The 13,163-nt window shown below is 51.0% G+C and overlaps 1 protein-coding gene across 1 annotated transcript; it reads left to right on the top strand.

Moving 5' to 3' along the window:
• Positions 1-4,057: 4,057 nt before the first annotated feature.
• Positions 4,058-6,899, top strand: LOC119457032 (uncharacterized). The gene is made up of 2 exons (XM_037718856.2): positions 4,058-4,396; positions 6,582-6,899. Exons 1-2 carry the CDS (start codon positions 4,286-4,288, stop codon positions 6,897-6,899), a joined length of 429 nt encoding a protein of 142 aa, XP_037574784.2. The 5' UTR covers positions 4,058-4,285.
• Positions 6,900-13,163: the final 6,264 nt, after the last annotated feature.

The following is a 13,163-nucleotide window of genomic DNA, read 5'->3' on the forward strand; positions in this document are numbered from 1 at the left end:
TGTTTAATTCTATTTATACAAGCTCTCTCTCGGCGCGATTGACTACGCATATATATCACGTTGCTTGTACGACTAATCGCGCGTGGCAGAACTTAATTTTCCTGTTCGCGTTGTTGCATTCGGAGTTCTTAGTACGCGTACTATTAATTTATCTGAATATAACAGGTTTATTTGTAACACATTTGAAGCTATTTAAGTAATGCACGTGGTATCACTGTATTGGATCAGCTGAATGCCAAAACGTCGTCTGCAATCAACTTAGCAAAAACGCTGAGCAAACAAAGTTGTTCACACCACGCAGAAAGGCGACAGCATCATGGTGGAAGTAGCCCGAGGCGGTGGCACGGACGAGCTGATCCCAATGGTGATGCGGGTTCCTCGGTTCGGAAACCAAGACCTCGCGGCTTGCTATGGGGAGTGGTCGCTGCTCGGACTCGGTGATATCCTTATTCCCGGTGGGTGGTGTCTATAAGCATGACGTCACTAAACGTCACCAATGGCTTATCGAACTCCAGTCTGGCCATGGCTACACATATCGTTGCCATGGTGTGCAAATGCCATTGGGGGTTTTCAGAGTTCTCTCGCCCTCAATCAAAGGTTTGGTGTCAAATATTTTAGGCGGCGGGACAGACTTCTTTTGCGATATATATCAGCACGAGAGACAAGATGTGTCGGTTTACCCAGTTGCAAGCGTGAATGCCAGATGGTACTTTGGTACATTCTCAGGTACCAAAGTCACAGGTTGTAGTTCCCGGCTGTTGTTTTGTGGTGATAATAGTCGTGTTAAAAATCGCTACGGGGTGCATTACGCCATCTACTAAACGGTATGTCGCACCTCGTCTGAGCTTTCCAATGATCAGGTGACATTATTTAGTTTACCCCCCAGGAAAAGTTTCGTTATTTTACTTCCGATTCCCAAGATGTTACTGCTAAGGCTAAGTCTGTCTCGACAGCCCTACGACTCACCATTTCCTCATACCGTCCATTCGTAGCGCGGATATATTGCACTTCTTCGCGCTCGCAGGGTTCCTGGTTGCCTATGTGCACAGTTACGACCTCATCGCGACTCGGCGCCGCCTGTATTACACTACGACCGTCATTGGTAAGTGCGTTCGTTGTCATGTTTGTTCTTCAATAGACTGTATGTGAGGCATCTCTCTGAAAAAAACTTCTGGCGCCTGAATGCGAGGAGGTTCTAGTATGAGAGAATTTGAGCTCCGCTATCAATGATTGTTTCAAGAGAAGCAGCACTGTAGGACATCAGGCAATTCAGTCTTTCACAATGGGACCTCCTTCTGTATACTAAATATAGCTATAACATGACCGAACATTTAATAATAATATCTGATTCTGTTCAGTGTGCCGCGTGAGTGGTGTATAACCTTCCTCTTTCGTATGCCTCTGCCTATGTAGGACAGACCGGGTGGTGTCTGAATATAAGATTACGGGAGCACGAGTCATCTACACGTGGCAATGGTCAGTCAAATATTACCTTGCACTGCGAGGATTGCGGCTGCGTATACCTGAGTTCAGCCAGACCCATGTTGTCGCCAGGAATGCATAATCAGACAACTAGGGAGATTATCGAGGCATGGCGCATACATAATAAAAGAATCGTGTATCAGTTTTCCTTCTATTGCGTTACATCAAAAATACATTTTGCAGTTTAAGAGATAACTTTTTCTTGTTCGTTTAAACACGTGTGGGTATGCATTGTCTTGTTTAATGCAAATAAATTTGAGTTGAGAGTCGACGCTTCTGTTCGTATACAGGGTGTTTCAGCGAACACTTTAAAACATTTTTAAAGGATTCTTGTGGCAGATAGCACAATTCTAGTTCATGAGCTGGTCTACTCGAAGAGGCGGACGTTATTCGCACAAAAAAACTGAAATGCATAAACGACTAATTAACAGATTCACTAATTAATTTACTAACGAATTAGCTTACGACCCATATTGCAATTTACAAATTCTAGCCGTGGAGTTCGCAAGGCGGATGCACTTGGAACGAATTCTCAGGATGACACGAGTTTCGAGATAAAAAAAATTACACCATCTTCCCGTAGGGGAACCCTGAGTGAAGCAGCCATGGGGTCGACTCAAGGTAGTTTTATCAGCTGTATAAACTTAGACATGCAGCAGCACCAGCAACGCGCAGAATTGTTGTCGACGCCGTCGGAGTTTTGCCCGCGTTCGCACCGAACGCGCGCGGCGTTGGTGACTGTTGCCGGTGCTTCTGGGGCGCCTACCGTCGCGTCTCTAACCTAAGCTGCTTCGCATTATCGCGCGCGGAGCCGCAGGTGTTGCCATTCGTTGCGCAATCCGGAGAGGAGCGTCGGAGAGGAGATGAGACAAGAAGATGAGATGAGAGGGAGGAGGGAGGAGAGGAGAGGAGACAAGGAGAGTAGGGGGAGGAGGATGCGCATGCGCAGTAGGGGTGTGGACGCCGCACGGCGGAGGGAGGGAGGGGGTGAGGGAGTGACATAGCCCCGACCATAAGCTGCTTCGCATCTAAAGATTACTCCATCTCCCGCTAAAGGGAACCATGTGTGGATGCAAAGCAGCGGGGAGATGGTTAGCTTGAGCGGGAGATGGTTTCGCGGCAGCGGCCCGAGCGATCATCGCGGCGCTGCACAGGAGAGAGAATGAGGCGCGCGCGCTCCGTCATTTTCTTACCGCGGAACTACCGTGGCAACCCCAGCGGAGTGTGCAGCTGTCGCGCCACATGTTGTGCGCGCCACTCCGGATTCCTAGAGGAGAGAAAGGGGGGAGCGTAGGAGAGGAGAGAGAGGGGAGGGGACGCACATGCACTGTGGGGGTGTGGACGAGGGCGCCGCTCCGTACAGTAGAGGATTCCTAGAGGAGAGAACGGGGGAGCGTAGGAGAGGAGAGACAGGGAGAGGGGACGCGCAAGCACTGTGGGGGTGTGGGACGCCGCGGGACGCAGGAGGGACGGACAAAGCCCCCGCCATAAGCTGCTTCGCATCTAAAATTCCCGAACTTTGCGGAGAAATGCCTTGGCGCTCCAGTTACTTTTTAACAAAACCTCGTTTTATGCGTTGATGCACTAAAGTAACTGGAATGCAAATTTCGGGAATAGTTCGGGAAAGGGTGAGGAGGAAAGTCGGAATGCCGGTGGTGACCAGGTATGCGGCCAGCGCGGAAACAAAGCAATGGCGTGGGCTTCGGACTCACTGCGCATTCGCTACTTCGCCAGCGGCAGCGGCGTCGTCGCCGCTAGAGAATGCGCTTCGCGCGAGCCTCGCGTTTCCGTGTTCACGCTTGCTTACAGGACGCAACCGGTGGAAATGCTTCGTCTGCTGGTGCTGCTACACGAGCTACCCGACCAGAGGCTCAGCGCCGCCGCCGAGAGCACCCTGTCGTTCACAATCAAATTCTTTGCTATAACATATCGCGAATTCAAACCACCTAATCTGCTGCGCTCAAAATTCGCATTAGGGAGTATCGTAATCATCGGTGATTTTTTATTAGTATAAGAAACGTACATTTTTGCGAATGATTCGTGACTCATCCACTTGCATTTCAAACGTTAATTTTTACGCAGAGGTTGCTCTATTTGTCCACTAACTGAAACTGGGCGCTGTCCAAAGTTTTGTTTCAGTTGGCCATTAAAGCATTAAAGCCTAGCGATGCGTTATTCAGTTATGGGTGCGAGTAGCGGCTGCCCTGCTTATCTAGCATCACAAGGTCACAATTGAAGGGATTGTCTTACTATCTGAAACCTGAAAAAAAAAAGCTTTATACGAAAGGAGATGGTCAGTATAGACTTCGGCAGACGAAAGCCGGATTTGTCCATCAGTCCCGTTACGTTTCACGCGCCAACATCAGGTATTCCTCTCGTTATTTTCACACTCATTCGGCACATTAGGTCTTTTCGGCTATCTCTGCAGCATTTACTTTTTCCTACAGCTCCCTTGAAACGCCCACGCATCACCTAACCACCATTGACATCACGTTGCGTCAGCCAAGCTTTATCGTGTGAGATTTCGCATGCAAGATAACGCAGTCGTTGGAATCTACGTTAGGCGAAGTTTTTCTTGAATCGTGTTGGCAACTGTCCCTGCTGTGCACCGTGTTTTGAAGCATAGCGGATACGCGTACCTGTTGGGCAAGACGCTTGTATTTGGCTTTGAGAACGAGCTTCGATCCCATGACACAAGCGAAAATGGCGCCAATTCTCCCAATGCGGGCCTTTATATGCGTATCCTGCGGCATGCGCAGCCTATGGCGTGGGCCTGGTGGTGACCTTCGTGGCGCTGTACATCATGAGGACCGCCCAGCCCGCGCTGCTCTACCTCGTGCCTGCAACGCTGACCCCCGTCGTTCTCATCGCCCGGCATCGTGGAGAGTTGCGCGAGATCTGGTATGGACTTAAGGTAAGTCACGCACGTTGGCTTTGTGCGCAAAGGCACATTCACGAAGGCGAGCCAGCAGGCTTTGTGCGAGCGATGTGCCGCAGCGAATTAGTGTTATCGGGGATGTACTTAAAGGGGGCAAGGAGTAGGGCGGCCGACCCCCTATATTACCTGCCCCCCCCCCCCCCCCCTTCATTGCCAAGTGATGGAGTGGATCTTTGCACACTCAAGGAAAACGTAGAATCATAGCAATAACACAGGCTGCACTACTGAATATAATGCTTCGGTGGTACAGTTTGACGCCGATGATGCCGCGTAGAAAACAGGTGTACAAGAGACAAAATACCGTTGTTTCAGTGGTCCTCGTTCTTTGTGTGCTGGCTTTATACGTTATAGTATACACGATCAACATTTATACTCGGTACGTTACTACATTATCCGCAGTATAGGGGCCGAGGAGGTAGACTGTCCTATTAGCGTTCTGCCAGCGTTTTGCAGATGTTAAACATGGTACATGAAAGACAGCGGAGCTGTATATATAAGCGAGTTCTCGACTCATTCTGGAGAAATAATAGGGGTTTGCTAGCTGTTCTTATATAGTGATGATACATCACCTATAGGTCCGCTCCCATGCAGGCTGCGTTTAATTAGGATGCCACGAGGCCGCATTTCGATGGGGGGCGAAATGTAAAAAAAAAAAAAAAAATGGGGCAGCTTCACACTAGTGGTGCGAAGACTGGGCAAAGAGCGAAGCTGGTGACCCCACCTAGCTTTATCTCGGTTCGGCCAAGTTTTTGCGAGGTTATGCTTCGAGACTCGGCCAAGTTTTGCGCAAGATCACCCCGGAATCATCGGCAGCCTTTTGCTCGGTTTCGCGGGCTCGTAACTCCAGATCATCTGCGAATCGCCGACGTTTCGGCGGCGCGATACTCGGGATCGGACCGAAGTCGTCTCATTCGCACTCGAGTAGCGGCGCGGCAGCTTTCGCGCCGCGCTTCCTCCTTGAGTGACGCTCTTCGGCCGCCCCATTTTCGCAGCGATGTGCTCGGCGCGGAGACGGCGGGGCTTTTCTGTCGCCGCGGCGGCGACGCGGAGCTATATATCTCGTGGGTGGGCGCATTGACGTCACGACTTAGCTCCGCTTCTGCACAGCCGTGGCAACCACTCATCACGGCGCGGCAAAGCGAAGGCGAAGCGATGCGGCGCCCGCGATGACGTCACGGCTCACGCAGCTGTAGTGAGGCTCGGCGCGGTCGGCGCAGCTGGGGCGAAGCGTTTCTAGGCGACGCATGGTGACATCATCGCCAGGCGGAGGTTTTGCGGCGTACACTCGACGGACCATCCTCGAGCTTAAACAGCTTCACTGATAAAAACGACACGGGTGCACGTTAAACCCCAGGTGGTCGAAATGAATTCGTGGTCCCCCACTACGGCGTGCCTCATAATGATATCGTTGTATTGGCTAGTAAAACTCCAGAATTTACTTTTTGGGTGCCTCGATAGCAGCGCCGCCGAAGCGATACTATCGATGCACTTTAACCGCCGCAGCCGTACAAACTTAGCTTACCTTCAACGTGAACCCGGTAAAACGCGGCGTGAGAAACAACTACGGATTACCGGCAAAACAACCCGCGCATAAATATTGTGGCCTATTCCGAGCAAGGTATACATAAAGTAACCTTTATTTTATAATCATTGATAATTGCGTGTTAAAACAAAACTTTGGATGAATGAATGAATGAATGAATGAATGAATGAATGAATGAATGAATGAATGAATAAGCTTTTATTTCCCTTTTTAAGAAAGGGGAGGGGCCGGGGGGAGAGAGGGAGGCCTGTGTGCTCCAGTCTTAGCACCTTGTGCTGCCAGACGTCCGCCTACCAGTCGTGGTAGGCCTCCGCTACCTCCTCAGCCCACCTCAGGACTCGGTCCTGCAGGGTGGGATCGGAGCTGCGCAGGGCAGTCTCCCACAGCTCCTCGCTACTAATTAATGGTTTGAGGTTGCGTTGCTTTGGAACTGCGACTCAAGTTGCGTTGCTGGCTGTTCTTTATGTGACATTTTACACCGAGCACGCCATCGCCGCGCGAACACGGTATACTGGAATGACCTCCATCTTGGCAGCTTCGCTGCAGCGTTAAGTGCTTATTCGTGTGACAGCTTTCTTATTCGACATGATACTCGACCCTTCGTTGCACGCACCCCAGCCTGAGACGCCTCCGCCGTCGGAGGAGGAAGACGAGCCTCCTGCGGTCCAGAGGAAAGCCGTCGAGGGCCCGGCTAACGCGAAGGAACACGGAAAAACGCAGGAGCGGCGTAAGTCCCGCGAGCCCTCAGAAGTCGGCGATGCGCCAGAGGCCGGTGGCGCTGCCGGAAGGCCTCCTGCCGCGGGATCGGTGGCAGCCACGCCACAGCGTGTCGTGAGCCCCACGATTCGTTCGCCCACAGGCGCTGCTGCTGCGTCCGGCACTGCAGTTCCGCCGCCCGCGTTGCTGGGCACGATGTTTACAGTGGGACTGCGTTAAGGGTGGTGAGAAAAGAAAAGAGAAAAAAAAATGACTTCTCGAAAAACGGGAGTCTGACTCGTGTTTGTCTTTTTAAAGTACTGTACCTGTCGACGTGTACGCTTGGAATCATTGCCGGTGCAACAGCGGCCCGATACGGCTGCAAGCACTAGTGTTTCACATGATTTAGCAGTGAATTGCAACTTGATGGCCAATGGTAAGCTCTGTTTTTATTTGGTATATTCTTACCGCATTCCCGTCTATAGAAAATGTGCATTTATTTTCTTCGTATTTCGTATCGTTGAATAAAGATTTACTGCGATCCAAGAGCCACATTGACAAACCTTTCTTTTCCAGTTGCATGACCTCACGTTTCCTCCCCCTCCTCCCCCTCCCCCCCCTCCCCCACGGCCTCTCGCGCGTCGGAAGAAGGCGCGTTTGCTCTACATATATGGTGATTGTAAAGGAGGAAAGAGACGCCTACTTCTGCAGCACGGCGCAGAACGCGCGTTTGTTCTCCGCTGTGCGTTCAACCCCCGTGAAAGCGCGCGCCCCTCGCACCCTTTCACTCGCACATACAGCGTTCGGCGGCGCGCGGCGATATTGGCGCTGAGCCGTGCTCCCTCAAGGGCTGCAGAAGATAGCGCCAACCTTTCCCTTTCCCTCAAGAACCACTTATCATCGACGATTTCATCTCCAAGCTTTCCCTTTCCCTCAAGAACCACTTATCATCATCATCATCATCTCAATTGACGTCATACGGAACCTCACGGCGACGGCTACGCCGACGGCAGAAATCTGCTTTTGAGTGTCCATATAATTGCTATCGCAATAAAACCCTTCTTGATTGATGTCATCTATCAGCCAACAGCAGCCGTCTATGGAAATCTTGCATATGACGACAAATGAAAGTCGCCGGCAGCTTCGAAGCGGGGGAGGAGAAGGCCTCTTTTGAAAAAAGTGTGAGAAATATGCGACTTTGCGCTCCGCTTGTAAGGTTCACGCGCTGCACACGACTGCAAAACTTGGCTGAGATGTTCAGAGTAGCGAATGCTATCCGCTGACTGCGTTTTATTCATCATACCCTAGAGATGGTTCAGGACCCCTTAAAACGAACTATCTAATCATTACCGCTAACTAGTTAAGTTTCCTACCAATTATTTTTCTCGGCAGGGTTGCTGTCACACATAGAAAATCTTCAGGCTGCAATATTCCCCCACCAATCACCAAACTAGCGACCGTGCCAAAAAAAAAAAAAAGTTGCAGTCTCGCCCGAAAGGCGAAGCGCCGATTGCGATAGCAACTTAGTAGACAGCTATAGGAAGTAAGGATAAAAGTTTTATCGGCCTTATATCCTTGTAAACATAGGCACACTAACTAAATTAAATTAACAAGCATGGTGTCACGCGCACACAAGCAAACATGAACACATCTCACTCGATGACCGCGGAAACTCGCTGTCAAAACGCTGGAGTGAGGCAGCGCGACAGCAGCAGTGAGTGAATTGACCTTCGTGCTGCGTCTCGCATCAACGCGAACTAAGCCGCGGAAACAAAGTGCACGGTAGACTTTGTCCGCGACGCAGATGGCATTCGAGATACAGTGCATGGCCGCCCGGGCCTCGCGGAGTAGAACGCCCCCTACCCCCGGAGCGTCGCGCGTGATGGCGCGCTTCCTTCCCGCTTTCCTCCCTTGTGTTCGCGAGATGAAGCCGCGATCGCCGGCTCATCCTCGCACGCTTTCACTCGCACATACAGCGTACGGCGCGCGGCGCCGATTTTATCGCCCTTGGACTTTTACGGAACCCCACGGCGACGGCGACAGTGACGACGACGGCAGTAATGAGGCAGGAGTGTCCGTATAATTGCGATCGCAGCAGAAGATTCCGGCGTACCCTTTCTCTTGCGCTAGGATAAGTCGCCCACCCATGCAACTTGTGTCTGCACGTCGTGCCTATTTGGTTCACGTCACTTGTAATGTTCGCTGAGGGGTCGTGATTAGTGGCGTGACCGTTGACAACCTGAGCCTACTGAAGCATACGTTGTATCTAGCAGTAATAACAGCATCATAGTAGCCAATGTGCCGCCTATACTTTCACCAGGGACATGAAAATCCCTACTCTCAGATTATCACGCTTCATCCGTTGCCGACTGTAGTGACATGCATCTTAACTGTGTGGTGCCCACAGACTGGTTGCAAGCTCGCGTCACAGATTACTTGCAAGCTCGAGCACTGATTACTTAGTCGCTACTACTTCGGCTTAGCGTGTTTCACAGCATCACACGCTGACACTGTGTGTGTTTGGTTTGTTCGTTTTATTGCGATAGCAATTATATGGACACTCAAAAGCAGATTTCTGCCGTCGGCGTCGCCGTCGCCGTCGCCGTGAGGTTCCGTATGACGTCATTTGGAGATGAAATCGTCGCCGGGGGGGGGGGTAAGTGGTTCTTGAGGGAAAGGGAAAGGTTGGCGCTATCTTCTGCAGCCCTTGCGCCGAACGCTGTATGTGCGAGTGAAAGGGCGCGAGGGGCCCGTCTTTCACGGGGAGTGAACGCACGGCGGAGAACAAACGCGCGTTCTGCGCCGTGCTCGCTTAAGGGCTGCAGAAGTAGGCGTCTCTTTTCTCCTTTACAATCACCATATATGTAGAGCAAACGCGCCTTCTTCAGACGCGCGAGAGGCCGTGGGCGAGGGGGAGGGAAGGGAGGGAGGGAAGGGAGGCGACGTTTAGCTGCGGCACCAAGTGCCTATTTATATCAGAGGCTCCAGCAACAGTCACCAACGCCGCACGCATTTTGAGCTAACGCGGGCAAAACGCCGATGGCGTCGACAACAGTTCTGCGTGTTGTTGCTACCAAAGCCGCTCACCTTACTTCGTATGACATTGCTGTGTTGCTATCGCATTCATTGCTTCGCCCTTAGGGCGAAACTGTGATATTTTTTCAATACTTTGAGACTGTTCCGGGTTTGTGCGACCTGCGCTCACTTGCTTGCTGTCACCGCGGCATGCGGAATTCCCTCAGGTGAGCGCTATATTCCCTACATTCACACGTGCATTTTGTCTCCTTCGATGTCGGCGCCTTTTAAAACATGGGCCGTAGGCGCTTTCGTTTAGCTTGCACGTGGTCCGGAAACGAATCTATTTCGCCACAGGCTATCTGTTACTGTCGATAAACGCAAAGGACATACGCAGTTGCTAGCGCTTCATTTGTGGGCCGGAGCAGCTTTAGCACTGTTCTCGTTCACGAGCGTTAGTAGCTGCCGTTCTGTGCTTATATTTCGCTTCCATCAACACAAGCTCAAATCTGCGACAGCTTTGGCGATGGCTGTCTGTAGTTCCGGCCCAAAACCGGTGTTCAGATCGACACCTTGTTCTGTCACTCTTAAGTGGGCTGGGTAATTAGCGTGGCGCAGAATTCGTGAAGAGCTGATGTCTTGGTTGAACGTTCGGATTGCTTGTGTTGAACATTTTTCTTTCACAAACATGGTTTGCGCGCAATGCAGTCGAATTGCTTTTTGAAGACCTCGCGTGTTGCCGTAATCGGCGCGTCGGGGTGTTACCAAGCTGGTCACTGGCACTGCCTCGAGCATGATGCGGCTGATGTCTGAGGCTGATGTAAATCGATATTCACCGATGCGAGTCAGGTTATCGGTCATTCGGAGGCGCGTAACCAGCTCACAATGGCTCGAGGATCAAAGTGATCACGAACGCTGTAATACAGGGCACCTAAACCCAAGGGGCGGGCGCAGTGTCGTGTCTCCTGTCGTGTCGTGCTTCCGTTGCACGACTAAGCTAATTAGGTTGTGCTGACGCTTGCCTCTGTTGTCCTGCATGCGCGTCCTGACTTACTCGTATCACTGTCCTGTTTGTTGGAGCATAGAATGTAAAACCAATTCACAGGTGTCACTTTGTTATCAATTGTTAGAAGTTTAGCGCTCCCCTGTCTCCTGTTTCTCGCCTTTATATATATACATATATAATCTATTTTTTTAAGGCGAAGCTTTCTTAGCAAGCCCTCCCGGACCTTGGATGACGCCGTCTTGTCGAGTTTGCGGGTACGTCACCTCGCGGAGCACGTGCGTGCGATATCACGTTCGCACGAGAACATGCGCGCGCACACGTCATGATTCCATTCGGCCATGCGCACGGGAAGGAACCGGGAAAAATAATAGTCATCATTACCCCTACCTTTCGTGACGTACTTTTCTCAGCATACATCTGTCCTCACCACTCTTCTCCACAAACATTACGGCGTCGACGTCCCACAACATAAACATGCCATCACAATGTTGTGACCGATTACGGTGCATAAACGTGAACATTGCGTGGTATCACAATAGGATGACAATGAAAACATTGTACGCATGGCACTTACTTTTATAGCATTTAAGCAACCCCTTCACGAAACCTTCGATTCAGCGATTTCAACATGCACAATGAAATCAGCAGAGTGATTGTCCTTCATTCATTCTCAGTTGCGCTAATGTTAACAAGACGTCATCGAATACCAACTCGCCGGAACCTGCAGCCTTGTTCTCGCACTGGTCATAAACTATATCTACTCTGATAGTCACGACCAATGAATAGTCGGCTGCCCTTTCGTAGTTAATGACAAAACGCAGCATAAAGAAAAAAATATAGGGAAACTTTATCGGTGGCGCTTTTGCTTCTAGAATTATGGCCTAGAACCTGGGCGATGAGAGGCGCCGTAGTAGCCGACTCCGGTTTGGTTTTGACCATCTCAGGAATGTTTAACGTGCGGCGATATCTCAGTGCACGGACCTTTTTTATTGGCATTTATAACAATGGAGAACGCGTATTTATTCAGAAAAGAAAATTATAAGAAATGTTATGGTAATTCTAATACTGAGAAGTGTTTGGATGTAAGGGAAATTACAAATGTTGCGCATCACCATATTTTCCAGTCTGGCTGTTCCCCATTTCACTTTTACATTCCTTCCATTCAAAGCTTCGAAGACTTCATTTCAACTTTATGCCCCTCAAAATTCTCTTTGGACAAAATTCAGAGCCCTTACCCTGTCGAGAAAATGGGGGTAAGCGAAGCTTGTGGCAAGACGAAGCTATCGCAGGCGTTCCGCTTCGTTTGCCCTAAACTCAGGGTCGGCAGCTCTACGCTGACGTTTCGCCTGGGTTTCGGAAGCCCTCACGCTAGAATCGGCACGTCGACGACGAGTTCTTTCCCGAGCGAGTTCGCGGCGCCGTTGCTCAAACGCAGCCTGCTCCAGGCGAGGGAAGCCCGGCGGAGCGCGCTAGCCATGGAGGAAGGAAAATATAGACCTTTTCACAAACCTACGTATGAGTAGCGCCATTGCCCGACACGGGCGACGTCTAGCGTCAGAACATGCTATGCCGCCATTTTGAACTGTGGGCCTTGCGAGACCTCGCAGGCTGGCCGCACTTCGGTTTTGTGATCTTCGCCGAGAATTATTTCGAATGTTTTCTTCCGCTTCGCTTGTCTTGTGCCGCTTGACTTGTTACATGTTTCACGCGCTCGCGTGAGCGCTCAGTGTGAAGTGCAATGGCAATAGAAAGCGCAGCCAGTGTATGTGGCGTTTCGTCGTCGGTAGCGGCCGCAGCCGCGTCTGCTTCATCGAGACCTGGCGTGCTAATCAGCGGTATTTGAAGTGCGACACACTTTAGGGGCCGGGGCTGTCGGCGTCGGCATCCGTCGCGTGTTTAAGTGCGAAGCACATTAGGGGTCCGAGCTGTGGGCGTCCGTCGCGCGTGATCACGCCCGGGCTGTAGCGCTACTTCAGCACCGGCACATCACTGCTTCGCGCTTTCCCAGGTTTCACGTTAGTGGAGCTGCATTTCTTACCCCACTATTTGCTGCTCTCGAATGTAATATATATTTTTTTCATTGTTATTGCTGGGCACATGTGACTGTAGTCGTTTCGCGGTTGAAGGTTACCTCATTTAGTGAAAGCAGGTGCGTACGTAGCTGTCCGGCAATGCTTAGAACCAGGCGCCGGCGGCCAGCCGACGCGTGTCAGCGGTTGGTAGATATGCGGTAGTTACTCCATACGCTTCCTACGCAACTCAATAGCTCAGTCATGCAAAATTTATTGAATCTGGTACAGCGCAGGGTGCTTATAACCAAATGTCAAAGCAGAAGCGTAATGCTCGAGCTGCGCGGTACCTGCGGCGAACTGATACAGCCCAGGTGCTAGATTTCGAAGTTACCTTTATGTGCAGGGCCGCGCAGGGCGCGTGTGAACGCAGAGACAATGTTTTCGCGGACACAGGAGCTGCATACATGTTCC

This window comes from Dermacentor silvarum, chromosome 6 (assembly GCF_013339745.2).
Source record: "Dermacentor silvarum isolate Dsil-2018 chromosome 6, BIME_Dsil_1.4, whole genome shotgun sequence".
Lineage (NCBI taxonomy): Eukaryota > Metazoa > Arthropoda > Arachnida > Ixodida > Ixodidae > Dermacentor > Dermacentor silvarum.